The sequence below is a fragment of the Filicampus tigris genome, chromosome 14, assembly GCF_054856515.1.
Source record: "Filicampus tigris isolate MCC_2025a chromosome 14, RoL_Ftig_1.0, whole genome shotgun sequence".
Taxonomy (NCBI): Eukaryota; Metazoa; Chordata; class Actinopteri; order Syngnathiformes; family Syngnathidae; genus Filicampus; species Filicampus tigris.
In genome coordinates, this window is record NC_141230.1 from 12,558,586 (window position 1) to 12,578,959 (window position 20,374).

At 41.9% G+C, this 20,374-nt stretch overlaps 4 protein-coding genes across 12 annotated transcripts in view; all 4 read right to left on the reverse strand.

The window, feature by feature from the left end:
- Window positions 1–2,426: 2,426 nt before the first annotated feature.
- On the reverse strand, window positions 2,427–3,465 carry tmsb4x (thymosin beta 4 X-linked). The gene is made up of 3 exons (XM_086052603.1): window positions 3,411–3,465; window positions 2,854–2,964; window positions 2,427–2,784 (listed from the first exon to the last, which is right to left on the reverse strand). Exons 2-3 carry the CDS (start codon window positions 2,951–2,953, stop codon window positions 2,759–2,761), a joined length of 126 nt encoding a protein of 41 aa, XP_085908729.1. The 5' UTR covers window positions 2,954–2,964; window positions 3,411–3,465; the 3' UTR covers window positions 2,427–2,758.
- A 721-nt stretch (window positions 3,466–4,186) lies between these two features.
- tlr8a (toll-like receptor 8a) lies at window positions 4,187–8,806 on the reverse strand. The gene is made up of 2 exons (XM_086052592.1): window positions 8,657–8,806; window positions 4,187–7,547 (listed from the first exon to the last, which is right to left on the reverse strand). Exons 1-2 carry the CDS (start codon window positions 8,657–8,659, stop codon window positions 4,485–4,487), a joined length of 3,066 nt encoding a protein of 1,021 aa, XP_085908718.1. The 5' UTR covers window positions 8,660–8,806; the 3' UTR covers window positions 4,187–4,484.
- Window positions 8,807–8,939: 133 nt separating this feature from the next.
- Window positions 8,940–13,831, reverse strand: LOC147136403 (toll-like receptor 7). The gene is made up of 2 exons (XM_086052591.1): window positions 13,789–13,831; window positions 8,940–12,639 (listed from the first exon to the last, which is right to left on the reverse strand). The coding sequence occupies exons 1-2, from the start codon at window positions 13,801–13,803 to the stop codon at window positions 9,502–9,504; spliced, it is 3,153 nt and encodes a 1,050-aa protein (XP_085908717.1). The 5' UTR covers window positions 13,804–13,831; the 3' UTR covers window positions 8,940–9,501.
- A 1,503-nt stretch (window positions 13,832–15,334) lies between these two features.
- LOC147136404 (FERM and PDZ domain-containing protein 4-like) overlaps window positions 15,335–20,374 on the reverse strand; it is a 47,163-nt gene continuing 42,123 nt past the window's right edge. For all 9 annotated transcript variants that reach the window (XM_086052188.1, XM_086052189.1, XM_086052192.1 and 6 more), the window contains 2 exons: window positions 18,734–19,900; window positions 15,335–17,265 (listed from right to left, as the gene is read on the reverse strand). In XM_086052188.1, the coding sequence (XP_085908314.1) occupies window positions 16,097–17,265; window positions 18,734–19,900 (2,336 nt within the window). In that variant the 3' untranslated portion in view covers window positions 15,335–16,096. The remainder of the gene's footprint in view (window positions 17,266–18,733; window positions 19,901–20,374) is intronic.

Consider the following 20,374-nt stretch of genomic DNA (forward strand, 5'->3'; position numbering starts at 1 on the left):
AAACCACAAAACCAAACCGACTTGATGGGTGTTGTTAGAACTTTTATTCCTACCTGGTAGGACTACAGTGTTGATTATATGCCCCACAATATACTGCAGGTTTTCTGAAATGTCCAAAGGCTGAGAATAGAAATGACAGTGACTCTGGGACAAGAAAGGACATTTTCCATTGGCTACCATCAAGTGTCAAGAACATTTATGCTCTCTGATGGCTAGTCTAATCCTTTATATTAGAGTACCGTATGGGGTGGGGCAATATACTGTATCAATATCACATTGTATCATAGTGTTACCGCTAAGCGTACATCATTAGATAGCAATACAGTGATTTGTATCAACACTGAAAAACAAGCATTAAAAACAGACTTCATTACATCACCAGTATCCCCATTGACTGCACGTTTATTATTTTTTTTATATTACAAAGTGTATCACAAGTGTTGCAATATTTTGATTATAGCGCAATCGCTTTATCGTGATTCAAGCAGTTTTTCCAATTTCTTTGTGTGCAATAAAGACGATTCTATTCAATCAGTATCGTTGGCAAAGTATGATGACAAACTGACAATATTGTACATATTGCGAGTTAGTCGATTTTTTTTTTGTATTTAATTATACAGTATGCACGGGTTCTCACAGTGTAATCGTTAACTCACTTGACTTCTGTGCAGGCAGCGTGGCTTTAGTTCACCCTCAATGATAGTGTGAATGTTCGTTTGTCTTATATGCACCCTGCGAAGGACTGACAGCAGTTCCCAGGTGTAGTCCACATTTTGCCCAAAGTTACCTGATAGGATGCAGCTCCCTGCCACTCTGAACAGAATAAACAGTATATAAAATAGCAATGTTTGGGCTATCTCAGAGGATATCACACGAGTCGTTCAGTGTCGCAAATATTCGGCAAACGTTCGCCAACCGTTTTAGTGATTTTTCTTGTCGCAAGGAAATTTTGAACATGTTGGCTGTTTCTCGAAGGCAACGTGAATTTGGACACCGGCGTTCGGTCGAGTTGCCCCGGACGTTATGTCATGTTGCCGACATATTGTTTGGCGGAAGTGACGTGGATTTGCACACGGCTATTAAACCTGTCCAAATTGGCTGCGGTTTATGCGATCTACAGAGGCAACATGAGGAGGAGTCTTCCAAGGCTTCGAAGCACCCAGCCTGCAAATTGTCTTTCGGAGGACACAGCCTATGGATTTGGGCACAGTCAGTGATTCTTAAAGTGTGGTACTACTACCAATACAAGTACACAGGCTCCCTCCAGTGGTACGCGAAAGAATCCCTGCCAGTCACAATTCAGTTGTATTTAACTTTTTAGTAGGCTACAATGCATGATCATTTAATCATCAAGGACTGTTTGTTTTTAAACTTTTATTTACAGATACATTTTATTAAATTTTTATGTGCAATACAATACATCTTTTTGGGGGATTTGTTTCATCAGTGTCAGTGTTCAAACTGCATAACGTTACAGTGGCTTGAGTAAGCTTGCTACACTACAGTAGTTTAATAGTCATGTTGGTGGTAATTGGTGTAAAATCTTTGAGAAGCACTGACCTAACCAATAAGGCAGTAACTAATAAGGCAGACCCTTGTTGGCACGTGTCCTTGCAGTTTAGGAGCTCAGCGACTAGTCAGCTTGCTGTTCTATGCAAATTAGCGGAGTGGTCGGTTCTGTGGTCCACATCTGTCTAGAAGTCAGTCAAGAATAAAGTACACTTCAAAGTCAGCTGAGTTGTCTTTGTGCACATATGGATAGTTGGTTGACACTTGTATGTCAGTTAAAATTCCCAGGTCTGGGCAGTTCAAAGGTTAATCAATATATACATTCCCATTAGGCCTGCGCTAATAGAAAAATGTTTTGCCATCTACAAATTTGAGGTTGATTGGTATTCTTCAGGGGTTACACTGCTTACAAGAGCTCTGTGCCAGCATATTTTATATTAAAAAAAAAAAAAAAAAAAAAAAAAAAGAGGTTCACATCGGCATTACAGGTCATTTGTCTGCAGCTGGACGGGTTCACAGCTGTATACAGGGCAGGAATTGTGAGACCTTCAGCTAAAACGATAAAGCACTCTCTCATACTATTGAAATTCCAAAACTGACTTTAAATGCAGTCCTTACGCAAACAATGATGAATTTGAATCTGTCGATTCCACTGCAGAGCCCATTGTGAACAGCTTTTAAAAGGACTGTTGAAGTTAGATAACCTGATGCATGCCCATGTTGCAGCTGTCATCACTTAGCCTCGAACAAATGCCCCTACCCCAAAACACAGTTGTAGTTAGCTTCAATGTGTTTCCTAAGCCTTTGGTTTTTTTTTTTTTAATAAATATACCATTTCTAGCATCAAAGCTACCAAAATTCAAATTTCATTTGCCATTCAAGCACACACCATTGTTTTCAGAAAAAAATCCATCCAGTCACTTTATACATGTTTATTTGCATATTTAACAAACATTTATTCCGGATTTACAAAAAAAAAAAAAAAAAACCCAAAAAAAAACAGTGATTTCTGTGGGAGCATTTCCAGGCGTTGCAGAGTGGGTTTACACATCATGAGGTGTGGTTCTACTCTTCCAACGCCAGGAGATTCCTCCACAGATAAACAAGACCGTGGGCCCGTGTGAACAAGCCATTCTTCCCTGTGCCAAAAGGTGATTACAGCCTAGTGATGGGGTGGGCGTTTGGCCAGTCATTGCCGGTGGAGTTCATCCGAAGGGCTTGTAGAATGTACAGCACATTGGGTTGGTCTTTACGCTGACTTCTCCTGCTCGATGGCTGTAAGAGAAACATTAGCTCAGCACCTACGTGAAACTACATTTTTAGCGAGGAAAAAGATGCACGCACTCTCTTTGGTTGGCAGAGTGTTCTTTTCTTGGGTCTCAGTCTTCTTCAGCTTGGTCTTGTCAAAGTTTACGACTTCCTGGACGTCTGGTTTGTCCCCCATGGTGGCGATGGCTAAAAATAAAAGTAATTTCAGTTGCATTATTGAACAGCGAGATAACGGAGCGGAGATTCGGAGAAACTAAGGAAACAAAGCATGTGACTGGAGAAAGACGCCGAGTTGAAACGCGCAGATGCGAAACCAACGCCCTTTGTGCGAGCTACATAAAAGCCCCCCACGACCCCCCCCCCCCACTCCAACTGCACACAGTACTCAAAGGCCGTTTTTGTCTCATCTTCTACATAACTAACGTCGACTTCGAGCAAGCTGAACATCAGATCAAAGTAGTACGTTATAAAACGCCTCTAGAATTGATAGAACGAATGTAGCACCAACATTAAACAAGGGCGATAAAGGACACAGAATTGCTAAAAGTGACCTGTTTAAGCTTAACAAAAAAAAAAAACTAACCGACCCCCCCCCTCAAAAAAAAAACAAAAAACCCAAGGCTTGAACTCACCAGCTGTGGCGCGATGTGCAGCACGTCGAATCGGGGTGGGAAGAGTGGCGTTTACTTCCGCTAGTACCCATTAAATACAATGAAGTATGCAAATTTACCATGACGTCACGTCACGACCCGCCTTTTTAATTGTACATTGTTCATTGTTGTTATATTCTAATTTTAATTTTGGATTCAACATACTCTCTAACCCAATGCACAGTGTGAACCATTTTTTAATTTTATTTTATTATTTTTAACTAGCAGCCGCCACGCTTAAACGAAATCAGTTTTATCTTTCAACTATGGATTTATCTCCTCCTCTTACGGAAATTTAATTAAAGTTGGTGTTCTTTCCCGTTGCGAGAAAATAAATGTTTTTGTTTCTCAGCCCAATATTCTCCAGTGAACGGCATTTTCGGTTCCCAAACATTCTCGCAGTGGAAAACGCTACAGCAGTGACGCTGCGTGGGCAAATGGAGTAATGCGGCGTTGTCTTTTAATAAATGAGGAGTGTGCTGACTGTGGTCTTTCACCTGCTCCATGTGTCGGTGTCTTGAGACAACTTCTGTTGTAATTTGGCGCTGTATAAATACAATTACAATGAACTAAACTAAAAAAAAAAGTCCATTCACATCACTTATCTATCTATCTATCTATCTATCTATCTATCTATCTATCTATCTATCTATCTATCTATCTATCTATCTATCTATCTATCTATCTATCTTTCTAACTCTCTGTCTGTCCTGTCTGTCCACCTGTCTGGCGGTCTGTCTGTCTATTTATATCTTTATCCTACCTACCTACCGACCTACTGACCAACCTACCTACCTACTTACCTATGTGATCATCTAATCAGTTGTCTTTTCAAGTAATGGGCACAAGCTTGACATACAGATGTTTTCATTTATTTTGTGATTATAATTCTGGTTTTAAAGGGTCATAGTAAAGACGAAGAAGACGAAGCGTAATTGGCTGCTCATTAGCATGATCATTGCAAAATATCAACAATGTCTTTACAAAGCTGCCACTAAGTCACAGACCATTCCCTGACTGTCGTTGGAAACAAAATGGTGCCTGGGACGGACAACATCACCTATTGGTAAAGTACATGGAGTAGGTCTTGTTGTACATGACCTGATTGTCCACCCTAATGACATTCCGCAGGTTTTGCCAAAACCAAGGCTCAGCGGCCGCCGTTTTGGGCCACTCCACCACACTTTTGCCGCACAACCTCTTGCGGAGCCGCAGGAAGTAGGAGTGCTGCAGCACGGGCTCCAGCATCAGCAGCACGATCACGTCCACATTCTCGTCGAGCAGCCGTTGATGGGCCAGGTACATGGCCAGCCGGAAGACCCCGGTCTTGATATAGCCCTCTGTTAGGACAAACATGGTTTTGCGGCTCTGTTGGATACTCTGAAGGAGGCTATCCATCAGCGGCACTCCAGGAAGCCAGTCCCTCTGCTCCAGGCACAGAGGAAGATGCTTTTCGCCTTCCTCTTCCAGCTTCACCCTTAGATTCTTCAACACCCACTCGGAGACTTGTGGATCTTTGGTGTCGTAGGTCACAAAAACGTCATAAACATTGTGGCCCGAGTTCAATTTGTGGTACCCCATGAGTTTAGGTTTCACATAGTGTAAGATGTAGGAAAAATCCCAGTAAAATAAGTGAGCACTGGTCACCACAAGCATAAAAACAATGATGAAGGAACTCGACGCTAAGCAGAGCAAGTAAGCGTGACGGCCGTTCACACACTGGTTGATGTCAAAGTAAATAAGTGCATTACCCTTCTGGTTTTCTGGTGCTTCACATTTCACATCAGTAGTCAGTCGGGGGATGTGCACGCCACTGTTTTCAATCCATAGAATGAATTGTAACATGTGACAGGTGCACTGAAATGGGTTATTTCCCAGGAACAACTTTTGTATTGGAGATTCAGGGCTGGATTGGAAGGTTGACTGATTAATGAGTGTCAGTTTGTTGTAGCTCAGGGAAAGAATCCTCAGGCTTTTGGCACCTTTCAGAAAGCCATCATCTAAGTGGCAAATGTTATTGTGACTCAGGTCCAGGTGGGTCAACTGGATGGGAGTATTACAGTCGATGCCTGTTACGTCAGATATGGCATTGAAGCTCAGGTCCAACCTTTGAAGCTGAAAGAAATGGTTTAGCTTGTCCCATCTGAAACCTGTTAGGGAATTGTGACTTATACGTAACATTGTCAGGTTTTGTGGTAGAAACTCATAAACGTTGTCGGGAAGTTTGGTGATATGATTGTCAGATATATCTAATATGGTCAAATTAGTTAGATTTCTGAAAAGTGAAATATATGAGGGATCCCCTTCTTTCCAGAGATGCCCTAGATGGTTGCTTTGAAACTGTAGTTCTGACAATGATTTACTGCACATGTTTTTTGTTGTCAATGTGGAAATAGAGTTATGACTCATATTCAACACTCTCAGGACTGGCAGGTTTTGTAGAAAGTTTAGATTATGTGTTATGCCGTAGGACTGAAAGTAGTGGGAATTGTAACTTATGTCCAGTACTTCTAAGTTCTTAAGCTCACTGAAGGCGTTGTCGAAGGCCAGATCGACCTTGTTAAAGGACAAGTCTAGATACGTGAGCGTTGGGATGGAAGTGAACTCTGTGCCGTTAAGCGCTGACGAGAATCCGTTCCCCGAGAGGTTAAGACATGTGATGTTGATGTAGCCTTCAAACTGCTGCGGGGAGATGAAGAACAGATTATTTGAGCTGAGGCTCAGCACTCGCCCGGAATCGTAGCACTCCTGTTTGATTTCACCGTGTGTTATCTCAAAGAGTTGCGGATGGTGGCGTCTGAATGTTGAAACGGAATGGTATGCCTCACTTGAATGCGTCACACTTCTCACCTTAGTTGGATATAGACGGTTTTCTGCAAGGTATATCATCTTCAGGTTTGAGAATTTGCTAAATATGCTGGAATTGGACTGAATGATAAAGTTGGTCCCCAAGTCCAGTGCAGACAGGTTTTTAAGCTCGTACAGAGGTTTAAGTGTGTCCGCTCCAATTTCCTGGAATACTAAACCTGCCAAATGCAAAGTTCTGAGTGACACTAAATGTGAGAAATACTTGGAAAGCTTTAATGTTTGGGGATAGACTTTCAATAAAAAGTTGAAGGAGATATCAAGTTTTTCAAGTTTGGGAAGGTATTTAAGAAACATAGCCTCGTCACTCTCGTCAGTGATTACTGTTTCTAAGAAGTTAAATGAGATGAACAGCTCTTTAAGTTGGTTTAGATTCTTGAACCAGGATGGGTTCATTTTGGTCAGTGAGTTTCCTGCCAGGCTCAAAGTGTGTAGCTGTATGAGATCTACAAAGGCGTCCGCATGAATGCCAAGAGACCCGTTTTTACAGGAAACGCAGGGAAAGGGAGCATTTTGACATCTCGGACAATTCCCTTGCAACCTGAGGAGTTGTAATTGGTTCATGCCACTGAAATCATCCTTAGATATGTACTGGATTTGATTGGATGCCAGCTGTAGCATCTGCAGTGATGAGGGCAGTCCTTTGGGAACGTTGGTTAGGTTGTTGAAGGACAGGTCCAAATTCTGCAGTTTGGTCATTGCTGCAAAACTGCCTTCCACAATGTTCATATTTGTCATACAGGGGTTCCAGTAGTAGCAATTCTTGGACAGCAATAGTTTTGTCACATTTGTCAATCCGATAAGGCTGCTTTTATCCAAAGACAAAATCCTGTTGCTGTTTAGCTCGAGGACATCCAAAGCGAGAGGTAGTCCGACAGGCACTGCTGCTAGGCAGTTGCCATTCAGCTGCAGCACACGCAGGTTGGTCAACTTTCTCAACGCATTGTCACCAATCTTCACGGAATGCTTCTTGTTTGCCTCACTCAGGTTGATGTGAGTGAGATTCACGAGGCCGGAAAAGGACGTATGGTTAATATGCTTGATTTCATTTTCTGATAAGTTCAGCCCCGTTGCGTTACTTGTTATCCCATTTGGTATTTTTTTCAGTCCACGCCCTTTGCAGTCAAATATGACCTTTGAGGTGTTCCAGACCTTGACATCACAAGGGAACTGGGGTAACATCCATTCAGGTTTATTCACAACAGGCCCAAAACAAGAACAGAGCAGCAGCAAGTGCATCCAACATGTGGCAGTCTGTAGATGAACAAGAAAAGTAGGTCAAAATATAGCTTGAACTACTTCCTGACCTTACATTTCACTAGGTGATTACCTGTTTGAGTAGTACCAAATATATCCAGCAGATAGCAGTAGTGTTTGCGATTATGTTTTGTCTTCATTGATAATTAATGAGTGATCATCACATCGTCAAGTTTCAAATAGAAAATTATAATTATTAGTTTTCCCAACATTTTAACATTGCACAAAACATTTTAGCTGAAAAGTACAATCCTTTCTGTTGAGCTAGAGTGGAAGCACTCACATACATATTGCAAGCGTGGCATAAATAGAGAATAGTATTAAAATGCACACAGTTCACCTTCAGCACACCTTCAGTCGCACACAATTCATCGAGGAAGTGCATTTTTTTTCTCCATAAGATTTAAAAAGCTTGAACAAAAAAAAAATCTTTGTGACATCTTTTCAAGTTTGTGTAAATCAGGGGTGTCAAACTTGTTTTTGTTGCAGGCCACACTGAAGTTACAGTTTCTCTCAGAGGGCCAGTGTGACTGTGAAAATAATACATACATTCAGCCCTCATTTTTATTATACATTGATGATACCTTTTTAACAATAAAATGAATTGTATGTCAGAAGTTATAGAAAGTGGTGACACAAAAATACTTATATTATATTTATGTATACAGCTGTTGTTCAACTTATGTTACGGTGGGGGGTTGGTGAAAAAAATGCTTGCGATGTCTGTTAATAGTTAATAGTCTGTTAAAAATGTGGTCCATATTGTCAGAGAAAATTAAAGGAATTAGCAAGAAACAATGTTGATTTTATTTGCGTTCGAGTGCAGCATAAAAATATGCCCCCGGGCCTTGAGTTTGACAACTATGGTGTAAGTGGTCTCAGGGCTGCTAGTGACTCATTAACTACTACATCTGCTGACTCATTTTAGCTGGAGTTCCTAAATTCCCAGCACAGGAACGGATGCAAGCCAAGGTTCATTACACAAAAGTCTTAAAGACTGATAGCTGAACAAAGTCATTCACAAACATTTCTGCCTGCGTATTACTTGGAGAAGACATTCAAAACTTGAAAATGTATATAGAGAAGTTTGGATCAGTGACACTCACCATTGCGGATGCTTCACTGATTCCTTTGAATTCTCAAATGTTTTGTTGGGCTACAAAGGCTGAAATCACATGCTCAAACGTATCTTTGTATAGATTGTATTCTTTCTATATACGCCCCTCATCAAACATAGGTGCCAAGCCTCAGACAGGTTCCTACACTGAGTTCTGATACAGAAATAGAACCAGAATTGCAGAAGTGCATTTGTGCATCACTTCCCTGTTTCATAAAATGTTGAACAAATGAGAAGTGTTTTATACCTGCAAAGAAGCATTCATGTTACAACAATGTTGTTTTATTTGAATTGTAATGGTAGAATGGTAGTTCACAATGCACTCAACATCACTGCAGATGTGGACAGATCTTAACTGGTCTAATTTGCACTGCTTGTGCCTTTCAGGGGCCAAACACACAAACACAGGCCGGACCACAAATATGACTGACGTGAAGGTCCGTTGGCTATTCGAGAACGAAACATTTACACAATAGTCTTTTAGAGACAGCCATTAAAAGCCTATGCAGTGGAACATCCCAAGTGGAACACAATCAATTCCATTAAGCTGATTGACTTCAAAATCATGGGCAATATTGTTAAAGTGAATTAATTTGTTACATGCTCAAATGGTCACCATCATAAATATAACCTTCATTAAATGAACAAGAGAAGTTTTGAGTAATATTTTGACATTATGGATTGTACTATTAAGAGAAGTTAACCACTGGTGTAATCAAGCAAAAAAAAAAAAAAAAGAAGGAAAAGGTTGAATTTAGCACGACTTTAAAAGTCATGTAATGGAGAATGTAGCAGGAGGTGCTTGTAGAGCAATACTGGGTCTACTGGTCTTTTTTACAGTGTCTCCTTAAAGAGGTTGTTGTATTGCTTGTGGCTTTCAGTGGCCAAAACGCTTCTCGCGCTGAACCAGAAGTATGGCTGAGCTTGAGGGTTTGTTGGCCACTCGAGAATGGAGCGTTTGTACAGCCTTTTCCTCAGTCTGAGGTACTTGGAATTACAAGGGACTTTCTCCAAGAGGATCAGGACGATAACGTCGTTTTTTTCATCCATTAACCTTTGCTGGGCCATGTAGAATGCAGTCTTGAAGTTACCGCTTTTGATATATTTATTGGTGAGAACGAATACAGTCCTCTTGCTCTTCTGGATGCTCTGTGAGAGGTTGTCAATCATGGGGTAGCCAGGAATCCAGTCTCTCTCCTCCAGACACAAAGTTAATCGTCGATCTCCTCGTTCCTCCAGATGGACGCACATTTCCTTTGTAACCCACTCAAACACAGCAGGATCGTCTTTGTCATACAACACAAAGGCATCAAAGAGAGCACTCTGGGAGTATAAGCGGCCGTAGCCCTTGAGCTTGGCCTGGCAGAAATGGTAGATGTACCAGACGTCCCACAGGAAGAGATGACTGGAGATGCACAGGATGAGGAAACTCAGGACGAGGGAAGCGTTGAGCATGTAGAGAATGATTGACAAGTCATTGTGTTGACAGGCCAGCAGGTCGACCGAGATCACGGCCCGGCCTCGTTGTGTCTCTGGGGTGGCACAGGTCACATCTGTGGCCAGTTTGGGGATGGGCACCTTGGTGCTGTTGAGCCACATGACAAAAGAGGTGACATTGCATGAGCAGACAAAGTCATTGTTGTGCAACAGTAGCTTTTGCATCTGATTGACAACATCATCTGGAAAGCTAGATTGCTCAATGTGTTGTATGTGATTAAAACTAACATCCAAATATGTGAAGTTATGTGCGTCCATGAGGAAATTTGGGGTGAGGGTCAAGATTTGGTTTTTTTGCAAGATGAGCCTCTGGAGAGATCTGGTACAGTTTGAGAGCATGCTTGGAACGGTCGATAAACTGTTCCCACTGAGATCTAAGACTTGCAACGAGCGTAGAAGCTGTAGTGTTTCCCATGGAAAAGATTTCAATCTGTTGTTTTTTATGTAGAGCTGCGACAACTTGTCTGGCAGACCGCTGAACACTTGACGTGGGATAAAATTGAGGTTGTTATTGGAGATGTCAAGTACTTTCAGGTTAAGCAGTTTCTTGAAGTAATTCACAAATCTGGTGTCCCCGTCTCTCCATAACATATCCAGTCGGTTTTCTCTGAACTCAAGTTTCTCCAAAGATTCACTCTCCATCTCAGTGTTTGTCGATGTAGAAATCTGGTTGTGGTTCATGCGCAGCGTCTTGAGTTTTTTTAGGTACTTTGTGAAGTTCAGCATGTGAGTGAGGCCCTCAGATTCAAAATAGTGGCTGTTGTAGCTAATATCAAGAATGACGAGATTTTTCAGCTCTTGAAAGGCAGTGGCGTAGTGCAAGTCCAGACGATTGAATGTGAAGTCTAAATATTTTAGATGAGTCAGGTAGCTAAATTCCGAGCCATTCAGACTTTGGCTCATTGCATTTCCCGACAGATTAAGACACCGCAGCTCAGACAGATTTAAAAACCTCGCATGCAAAAAAAAAATATTATTCCTGCTTAGATCCAGAGTTTTCCCAAACTTAGTGCATTCCTTTTTGGCAAATGACTTAGCAACTCCAAATTCTTTATCTTTATGCTTGCAGCTACGTGCTCCGTCATCATATCGGAAGTACTGCATTTCTTGCAGTTCCATTTTTTGGTAGTCAGCCAGCATGTGAGGCCAGAGCGATGGCCTCTCCTTTCCTCTAACAGCATTTTGCGCTTCAGATGTGGCTGATATTTTGTTGTCAGAGAGACTGACCATTTTATAACTTGGCAACCCCTTTAGGATACTCAGGTTTGTATTTTTAATGAAATTTGTACCCAGGTCTACAACTTCCAAGTGGGGTAAATGCTTTAATGAAGCAATGCTCTCGGGTTTCAGCTGCTGAAAGACAAAGCCTTTTATACAAAGGATTTTAAGAGACGTAAGATTGGAAAAATGTTTGCTCAAAGTTAGAGTTTGGGGATATTGCTGTAGCTTATAATTAAATGAAAGGTCCAATTTTTCCAGTTTGCTCAGAAAACGTGGGAAAGCTGTAATTTCTATATCGCTTGCTAAAATGTTGGACGATAGATCAAGGACTCTCAGTTCTCTTGTACCGTTGAACCATTCGGGCATCACAAATCTCAAAGAATTACTGTGCAGACGGAGAACCTTGAGTTTTTTCAACATTCTAAAAGCTGACTTGTGTATTTGAAGCGGGGACTGATTCGGGCAAGGGGTGCATGGGAAAGGAACATTGTAACATCGTGGACAGTTTCCACTTAAGTCAAGAATCTCCAAGTTAGTTAGGTTTTTGAAATCATGTTCTGTGACCTCCTCTATATTATTGTTGTATAGATACAACATCTTCAGACTTGTAGGCAATTGATGTGGAATAAAAGATAAGTTGTTTGACTTCAGAGACAACAGAGTTAAATTGTGAAGTTGTAAAAAGGTGCCATCTTCGATTTGATAGGAATAATTGCATGGATTTCGATAGTAGCAGTTTTGACCAAGATAAAGTGTCTCAACACTTTTGATTGTGGAGAAATTCGCATGAGAAATTTGATAGATGTGGTTGACTTCTAAACTCAACAGGACCAAATCGGAAGGCAGTCCTTTAGGTATGCTGTTAAGTTGGTTCCCATCTAAATAGAGTGCTCGTAGTTTCCGTAGGCTGGTGAACGTATTTTCCTCTATCATCAAACTCTTGGTGCAGATATGATCTTTGGATCCGATTTTAATGGGCATGCAGTTGCATCTCATGTCAAGCTCAGTCAGGTTCTCCAAACTGCCAAAGGAGGTAGAGGTCAAATTGGGTATATGGTTGATGGTGAGCGTCAGATTGGTGGTCTCTCGTGGAATGCCTTGTGGGACGTCCTTGAGTTCTCTTTCACCGCAGTCCACCAGCACCTCGCTCCCATTGTCGAACTCGATTACATCGCATGGCAGAGTTTTGGGGTAGGAAGTGTTGGCTGCCTGTTTGGGAGGACAGCAGAAAAGCCCTAGAAGTGCCACGCCCATCTGTATGGAAGCACACAAAACAAATGTGCTATAAACTCAGTCGCCACTTTTTTTAGGTCACGTAGACAATCTAATGAGGCCTAATAGCAGAGGTAGCTGGTCAGTCGAGGGCAGTAAGGTCCATCTATCTATCCATCTATAAATCTATCTATCTATCTATCTATCTGTCTGTCTGTCTGTCTGTCAGTCAGTCAGTCAGTCAGTCAGTCAGTCAGTCAGTCAGTCAGTCAGTCAGTCAGTCAGTCCGTCCATCCCTCCCTCCCTCCCTCCCTCCATCCATCCATCTATCTCCCATCCCATAGCGACTCCCTGGTGAAAATTACACCAGCGGCCACAGCCATTTAAAGAGTTTCCTTTGAATATATTATCCATTACATGGTGACATATTACAGTTTTTCTCCATTCGTTTGGCTAATTTCTTGAAACAGAGATGACATTCTTAAAACTAAAAGGTCATTTGGCCAAACATTCTTACAGTACAGCTCGTTGGCAAAAGCTCATATCGCTCCCAAAACTGTTCACAAATACTTCAAACAAGATCCCTTTCCCATATAAGGACCAAAACTGCATTCATTTCTCGTATAAATAGGCATTGTGTATGAACTGAAAGTCATTATGCTTAGATGTTTTGTCTCGATGGCAGAGGTCTAGCTAACAGAATACACTGATGTGATCCCGCAGAAAAGTCATTTCCATCATCATGCTGCCTCTCCTGGCCATCATCCTCATCCTCCTGGCCACAGATGCACTACTCTCACTTTGGTCATAGATTTTGGTTCACATTGCAAGGATAGTTTCCATTGCAATGCAAAGAGGGAAGAAACGGTGCAAATATCTGATTCAGATGTAATGTCCCATGCTGGTGTCATATGTATGAATGAAATCCGGTGACGTGCACCCAAAACATTCGCGAATGGCCGAAACTGTCTGTCTGCGCCTCAATTAAATATGCGAGTCTACCAAAATAGGGTCCATTATATTAAATTCTTATCTCTCAATGTCAACCAAAACGAAACAATATTTTTTTTGAAACGGCAGAATTTTTGTTTGGTGAGTATTCAGTATATCAGTCCTTACAACAATCTACCTGACCTGCCAGTATTTATAAATCCAAATATTTTATAGGGCAAAAGAATAAACGGTACTTACCAGAAGAAAGAACATGATGCCCACAAGAGATTTCAATGCAATAGTCAGAGAGAGATGAAAGTACCAGGTGCCTGAAGATCTACTATTTACACAGTATCACTTCCCTATCTATGATCACATGCACATACAGGTTTTCTCTTTTCATATTGAACTTTTAACATGGTTTTATTGACAGAACTTTCTTATATCATGGTGATCTCAACTAAGGGTATGTTTGTAAAAGAACAATCCAGTTTTCGACAAGCTTGACAAAACCAACAATGTTTTAGACATTTAGACAAACAAAGTTTTATTTCTTTGAAGTGGTTGCATAATTATTTGTGACTGTTCCAAAGACATAAACACACAGACATAGAGTGCTAAGCATGTTGGGTCATCTACTGATTAAGGAATATTAGTATTATGTTTGGCAGTTTTTAAATGACTTGTTTATCCATCCATCCATTATCTATACCGCTTGTCCTCACAAGGGTCGCGGGGCGTGCTGGAGCCTATCCCAGCTGTCTTCGGGCAGCAGGCGGGGGACACCCTGAATTGGTTGCGAGCCAATCTCAGGGCACACAGAGACAAACATCCGCACTCACAATCACACCTAGGGGCAATTTAGAGTGTCCAATCAACTTAAGATGCATGTTTTTGTTATGTGGGAAGAAACCGGAGTTCCCGGAGAAAACCCACTCAGGCACGGGGAGAACATCCACAAACTCCACACAGGGAGGCGGAGTCGGGATCGAACCCACGACCTCTGAACTGTGAGGCAGACGTGCTAACCAGTCGACCACCGCGCCGCCCATGACTTGTTTAAATGACGCTCAAACTTTTTTTGCCTATTAAATGACTATTCTGGTTTTAAAAAAAGACTTTTAAGTTACTGTGTTGACCATTTCTGATCAACCCACATGGACGAATGAAAATAATGCAATAACAATAGCAATAACAGATGACTGAAACAATGCTATTAAAGCAGTCACACTGGTTATAGTCACTGGCTCTATTACAATGGTTTAAACAGTTATTTGCTTAAAATGCAGTAGACATACAAACTAACTAATTTTGTTAACTTCACAGGCTAGGTTTTCTAGCACCAGTGAAATGAACTTGGCCTCATTGTGGTGTACAAAAATTTGGATTTTGATAAAAGCTCCTTGCTTATCTTTTAGCAGACCTTTGAGGGATTCCAATGATTATGTGGTTAACTACTCAGCTTTTAACCAGTGACTATATTTGTCTGGGTTGATTAGAACAAATTAAAAACAAAATCCCTCCAACTCCTTCCCTCACCAAGATTGTTATGCAATCGGGATTACATGCAAAAATATATAGAAGACAACCAAATGTGTACTTGAATTCAATCAAGCACCACCCCGGGTCTGTCCTGGCTTCTCTTCTCTAGCTCTCTCTTTTTGTTTTTTTCATTTTTTGATTGCGCAACGATAAAATATTTTAGAAATACCACCACCCCAGCCCCAAGTCATCCCCCCTATAATAAGCTCCCTCCCCTTTCGCACACCCAGACACGTTAACATTATGCAATGTGCTTGTCTGCTCTGACACTTAACTCTGAACACTCATGCTGAAGTAGCCCACCATCATCACTAATTCAAAAGGCATCACCGGCACTCAAGCAAGAGTAAATGGTAAAAGCATGAATTATTTTACATAGTTATGAAATTGCACATGCAGCTGTGTGTGTGAGTAATGCAAATTGGTCAACATATTCATCATTCTATCAGCTTGCGTTATTCTCATTTGACGCCTCAGAGACAAGAATACATTAGAAATGTGCAAGTGCAAATGCAGTACTCTGAAAAATTGTGATTTGGTCATACGCAAAAGTAAGCATTGTAGACTTGTTTGAGGTATTTTGAAGATTTAATGATGTTGACCAAAACATGACAGGGAAGTGTACACAGTGTCCATGTGATCACCCAGCAAATGAAAAAGTGCATTCTTTTAACCGAATTGCATCATGTGCAATGATTTGTCTACAGCTGTACATAGTATAGTATTTCTCCACCATATTAGATATATTTCCCTTTTACAAAACAACATACTATGACAAGTCTTTTATACAACCAATATATAATTTCAATAGTTCTTATAATATCCTATTAAATACTTGGGTGGAGGTCTGTATGCATCGCCTTAGAAGGCTTCAATCTTTTTAAAATTCAGCGATTGAAATATTTCTACATTGTTTAATAAAATATAGTGTACACAAGGCATTTTTTTCTCTCACAGCAGTTCACATTGGTAGTTACACCCATGTCTCTTAAGTTATGGCTTTAAAATCAATAATTGGGGTACGTTATTTGTTGCACAGTGTTGTCATTAAGTGGATTAGTGTGTCTACGATGGCAGACATGTTGGCAGAGTGATGCGTCAGCGCCTTCACACTTGGGTCTTCGGGGGAGCTGACCAAAGACGCCTCGGCAGCTTTCAGCAGACACACGTAGTTGATGAGCACCTCGTCGACCTTGCCAACTAACTGGCGCCGCTCTGCGTCGCCGCGCAGGCCTTCCTCGAGGGACATGCAGGCCTGCGTGAGGCAGCAGAGTGTGTGGAAGCTGTGCGTCAGCGTGAGCAGCAACTCCTCCGGGCTGCCGTACTCTGCGGCCATTTGACCGCAGGCGCTGCTCAGCGCTTTAGCCTGCGTGATGAGCAGCTGAGAGAAGGTCTCCGTGTCAGCGTCGCCGGCCTCCATGTTCTTACCTTTAGACGCGCGGCCGGAACGCAGCAAGCTAATGATCACTAAGGCGTCCGTCTGTGCAAGTGCAAACCCCGTACGAAGGCTGTAGGTTTTCCCCTTCATCGAATTTACATGAGACAACCTCTCCTCCAGGCTAATTTCGGCCATATTACTCAGCTCAGCTTCATTGTCTGCTTTCTTATCGAGGGTTGAGACGACAGAGAACCTGAGCCGGGAGGGCTCCTTGTCGTCGTGCTCAGTGTTCTTCTGTCTCCAAATGAAGCAGCAACTGACCGGCCTACAACATCTCAATGCACCTGCATCCAACCGTGCTGCTGCTGACCGTGGCAGCCGTCCGCATGCTGAATTTAAGGTGACCGAACCATGTGACAAGCTTTTGGTGACAGTTTTGGCATAGAGTAGGCGCTGAGCTTTCGAGCGATGTTGTGACTCAAATTTCTGGCCAGCGCTCTTCCCTGTGAACGTAGCTCTGGTCCTCTCTAACAATGCCTCAAAGCTCCTGGAGGCTGGCATGACGGTGCTCCAGCTTCTCCTGTGCATCGGAACCCTGCGTGGCTTCCTGAGGCTGCCTTTGAGGAGGTCGCATGAGAATGCGCTAGAGGGGGAAGACAGGGCATGTGGGTTGGACTCAGGTCTGGTCCATTTTAGCCCAGTGGGCTCTGTGCAGCTTGCTAATAACGATGATGACATGACTGTGGTGGTGTTACTGGTCTGATGACAGAGCGCTAAAGATGTCTCTTCTCCAAGCGTCCTCTGCTGTGCGCAGGCTACACTAGGGGGAGGAGGAAAACAGAGAACCGTTAAGCATTCACCTGACACCGAATGCAATTTCAATTTTTGATATTTATTTTCTTGAATGTGCGGCTGAAACAAGAAGCATGTTTTTTGTCTACTGGATAGAAACGACAACACTTTTCATGGTGTCCAGAGGGTTTAGGATGGAGTTCCATTCAAGTGGCGGCATGGTAACCTGAATTTTGGAGTGTAGACTATCAATAACTTATGTAAATGAAGTAGTGAAGTCATAATTACAATAAATATTTGATGGGAAAAAATATTTGTCACTAGAATATATCAAACAAAAACTGTAAGTACAGTGGTAACATATTCCTGTGAAAATCTACTTGAGCATTAATTTGATACCTTTGAGATCCAGCTTCTGGCCCATATACTAACTCTTTGTCCTTACTACTAAGGCAGGGCTAGGCACATTTACATACAGTATATAGCACATTTCATACACAAGGCAACTCAGTGTGCTTCACATGTCAAAAAACACAACCCCTAAAAGCATTTACAAACAGAATGCTCAAGACATTCAAAAGCAATGCAAAGAGAACAAAGTTTGCTTATCAAGACTACTAAAAAAACATTGACATTTAAACGTATTCACAAACAAAAGATTGACAGCCATTGACATAAAACACAAGACATCAAATGTAGGTTTCTGAAATGACTAAAAACCTCGATTGAAAAGCATTTATACTTGGGCTGACTTCACTACTGTTGGCAACTTATTGCATTTGTGTGCAACATAACAGCTAAATGCTGCTTCACCATGTTTGCTTTGAAATCTGGGTTCCACTAATTAACCCAAGTTTGGAACCACTAGCATGAATGTGTCTTTCTAGTATTTTTTTCCCTGCGAATAGTGCCACATTTGGCCTAATATATGCCATTAAATCTTACTCGTAAACTAGTTGGTTGGCATGTGTCACACACTAGTAGCCTTCTGGACCCTACTAGTTGCACCAAAAAGCTCACTAGTAGTTTTGCCGCACAAATAAGATGTAGTTGTCCTGGGCAGTACGCCAAAATTATTTTACTCGTGTACAGAAATGCCACACAGTGGTGGAAGGCATAAGTAGAAAAGGTGCTACTAGTAAGATACAGTCATTGTACTAGTGCGCTGAATTGTTTTTCTAGTGAAGTATTAGTTCATCGACCTTAAGATGGATACAGAGGATATCGAATAAACGGCTTTCCTTATATACAGCTATGCAAATGAGTTCATCGTGCACCTTTTTTAACGGGACGGTCTGTAACCGAGACTGTTGCAAAACAAAGACCGCCTGTAGTTTTCAAAACCCACGTTTGAAATCCGTTTTCAGGTTCCAAAAAATGCTGTTGTCCATGATTAATTGTTTGTAATTTATGTGAGATTCTTGTGGAATAAATCTGTATTTTTGGTGTTGGAAGCGAGTGAGTGAGTGGCATGATTTTGCTTAGTTTTACCTGTAGTTTCTTTTATCTTTGATAATCTGTGACCACTGTCCCGGATGTTTCCAAACCCAGAGTCTGCGCTGGTTGCTGCCTGGGTCTTCCTTAGTTGCATGGGTTCCTTATTTTGCCCTGGGGGGACATAGGCCTTTTCCTCAGCACAAGTTACATAACTCAACCCCTTCAGCGAGGACTCGGACAGTACATGCGTGTTGTCCGTGACACAAAGGGGAGAGTCCATTGGAGTGACACAGCTGCTGCTGCCCGTGCTACATCCGGCATCTATGGAGGAACATTGTGAACTTTGCAGAGAATGAGCCCCCTCACTCTGCAAAGATGACATGCGTTTGCTCAAGTGGTATTCGTATAGCCTTGTGACATCTTGCTCTGATGACGTCGTCTTAATTTGCTGCTCAACATCCCGTGAAGCATCAACGCCCTGAGGTCCTTTGGAGGGAGAGCGGAGTTGGGCATTTAACGGTTGGCTTCTTTCATCCGAGTCCTGTTTCCCTCCCTTCACTGCCAACCTGTCTGTGTGGGAGGCCTGTGACTCATTCACATATTCGGGAGAGAGAGCCTCATCCATTTTGTTCGCTGGCGCCCTGTGCAGCCATTTTTGATGGCGTTCTTTGAGGGGAGTTCGCCCCAGATCAAGCTGATTGACATAATAGGAATCTCTCACTGTGAAGGTGTTATACTTCCCAACCAGATGCAGCGGCTCTTCTTTAGCTTGCTCCTGGGAAGTCACGTGAGATTTTTCTGAGGAGTCACAGGCGTCTCGTTGAGTTTGATTCTCGAAATCGCCTTGTTTTCCTCTGTGCCTGCTCATAAGTGAGTCAATATGTATCTTATTGATGTATTCACTGACTGATTTTATTTCCATTGTCTCTGGCTCCATCTCACCACCGCCAGAGTGGAAAAGTTGGGAGGAGGCAGTGGCCGCGGATTTCAGATCCTCACCCTGGTGCTCCTGCACAGTCCCAGCTCCACCTTCACCAAGTCGCTCTGTCTTTTCATCATGAGTGGCGTGGTAACCATCCATCACAGCTACATGCATCCTCAAATGGTGGTCTGAGTGTCTCTGGGCGGTGGCCAATTCTGAGCTTTCCGTCATCTCGGACGAGTTTGTCTCATTTCCAGAATCTGATGACTCTGGACTAAACGCTCGTGATATTTCTACACCTGTATGCCACAGAAAGACAAAAACACCATTAGCACGTTCGTTGTCGGCATCTCGGAAATGATCATGTTACAGAATGAGTGAAAGGGAAAGATGGTAGTTGAGCGGGCATGAGAGAATGCATGACCGTCTTATTTTTGATAACACAAAAAATACCTCATCTTTTAAATAACAAAACAAATTATTTATATTTGTAAAACATTTAGTGCCATCTAAAATCAAAATAGTAAGGCACAAGCTGGCCACAAAGGCTTTTTTGAAATGTTTTGTTTTTGTTTCAGCTTTGTGGTAATGAGGTAAACATCTAATGTTTAGGTGTAAAGTACAAACAAACTAATCTTCACATACAAATATTTGGGGAATGAAAATGAATGTGTATGTACAAATGAATGAAGAAACTCACACAAATGGAAATATAGAACAAAATGGGCTTTATTGGAAAAAAAAAAATGAACAGCAACTAATGAAAAGTGAAT

What these genes read in the sequence shown, in the direction of transcription:
- tmsb4x (XM_086052603.1), bottom strand. Translation starts at nt 2,953, where the DNA reads ATGGGGGACAAACCAGACGTCCAGGAAGTCGTAAACTTTGACAAGACC. An exon ending in CACTCTGCCAACCAAAGAGA is followed by an intron (nt 2,785 to 2,853) that starts GTGCGTGCATCT and finishes TTTCTCTTACAG; the next exon opens with CCATCGAGCAGGAGAAGTCA.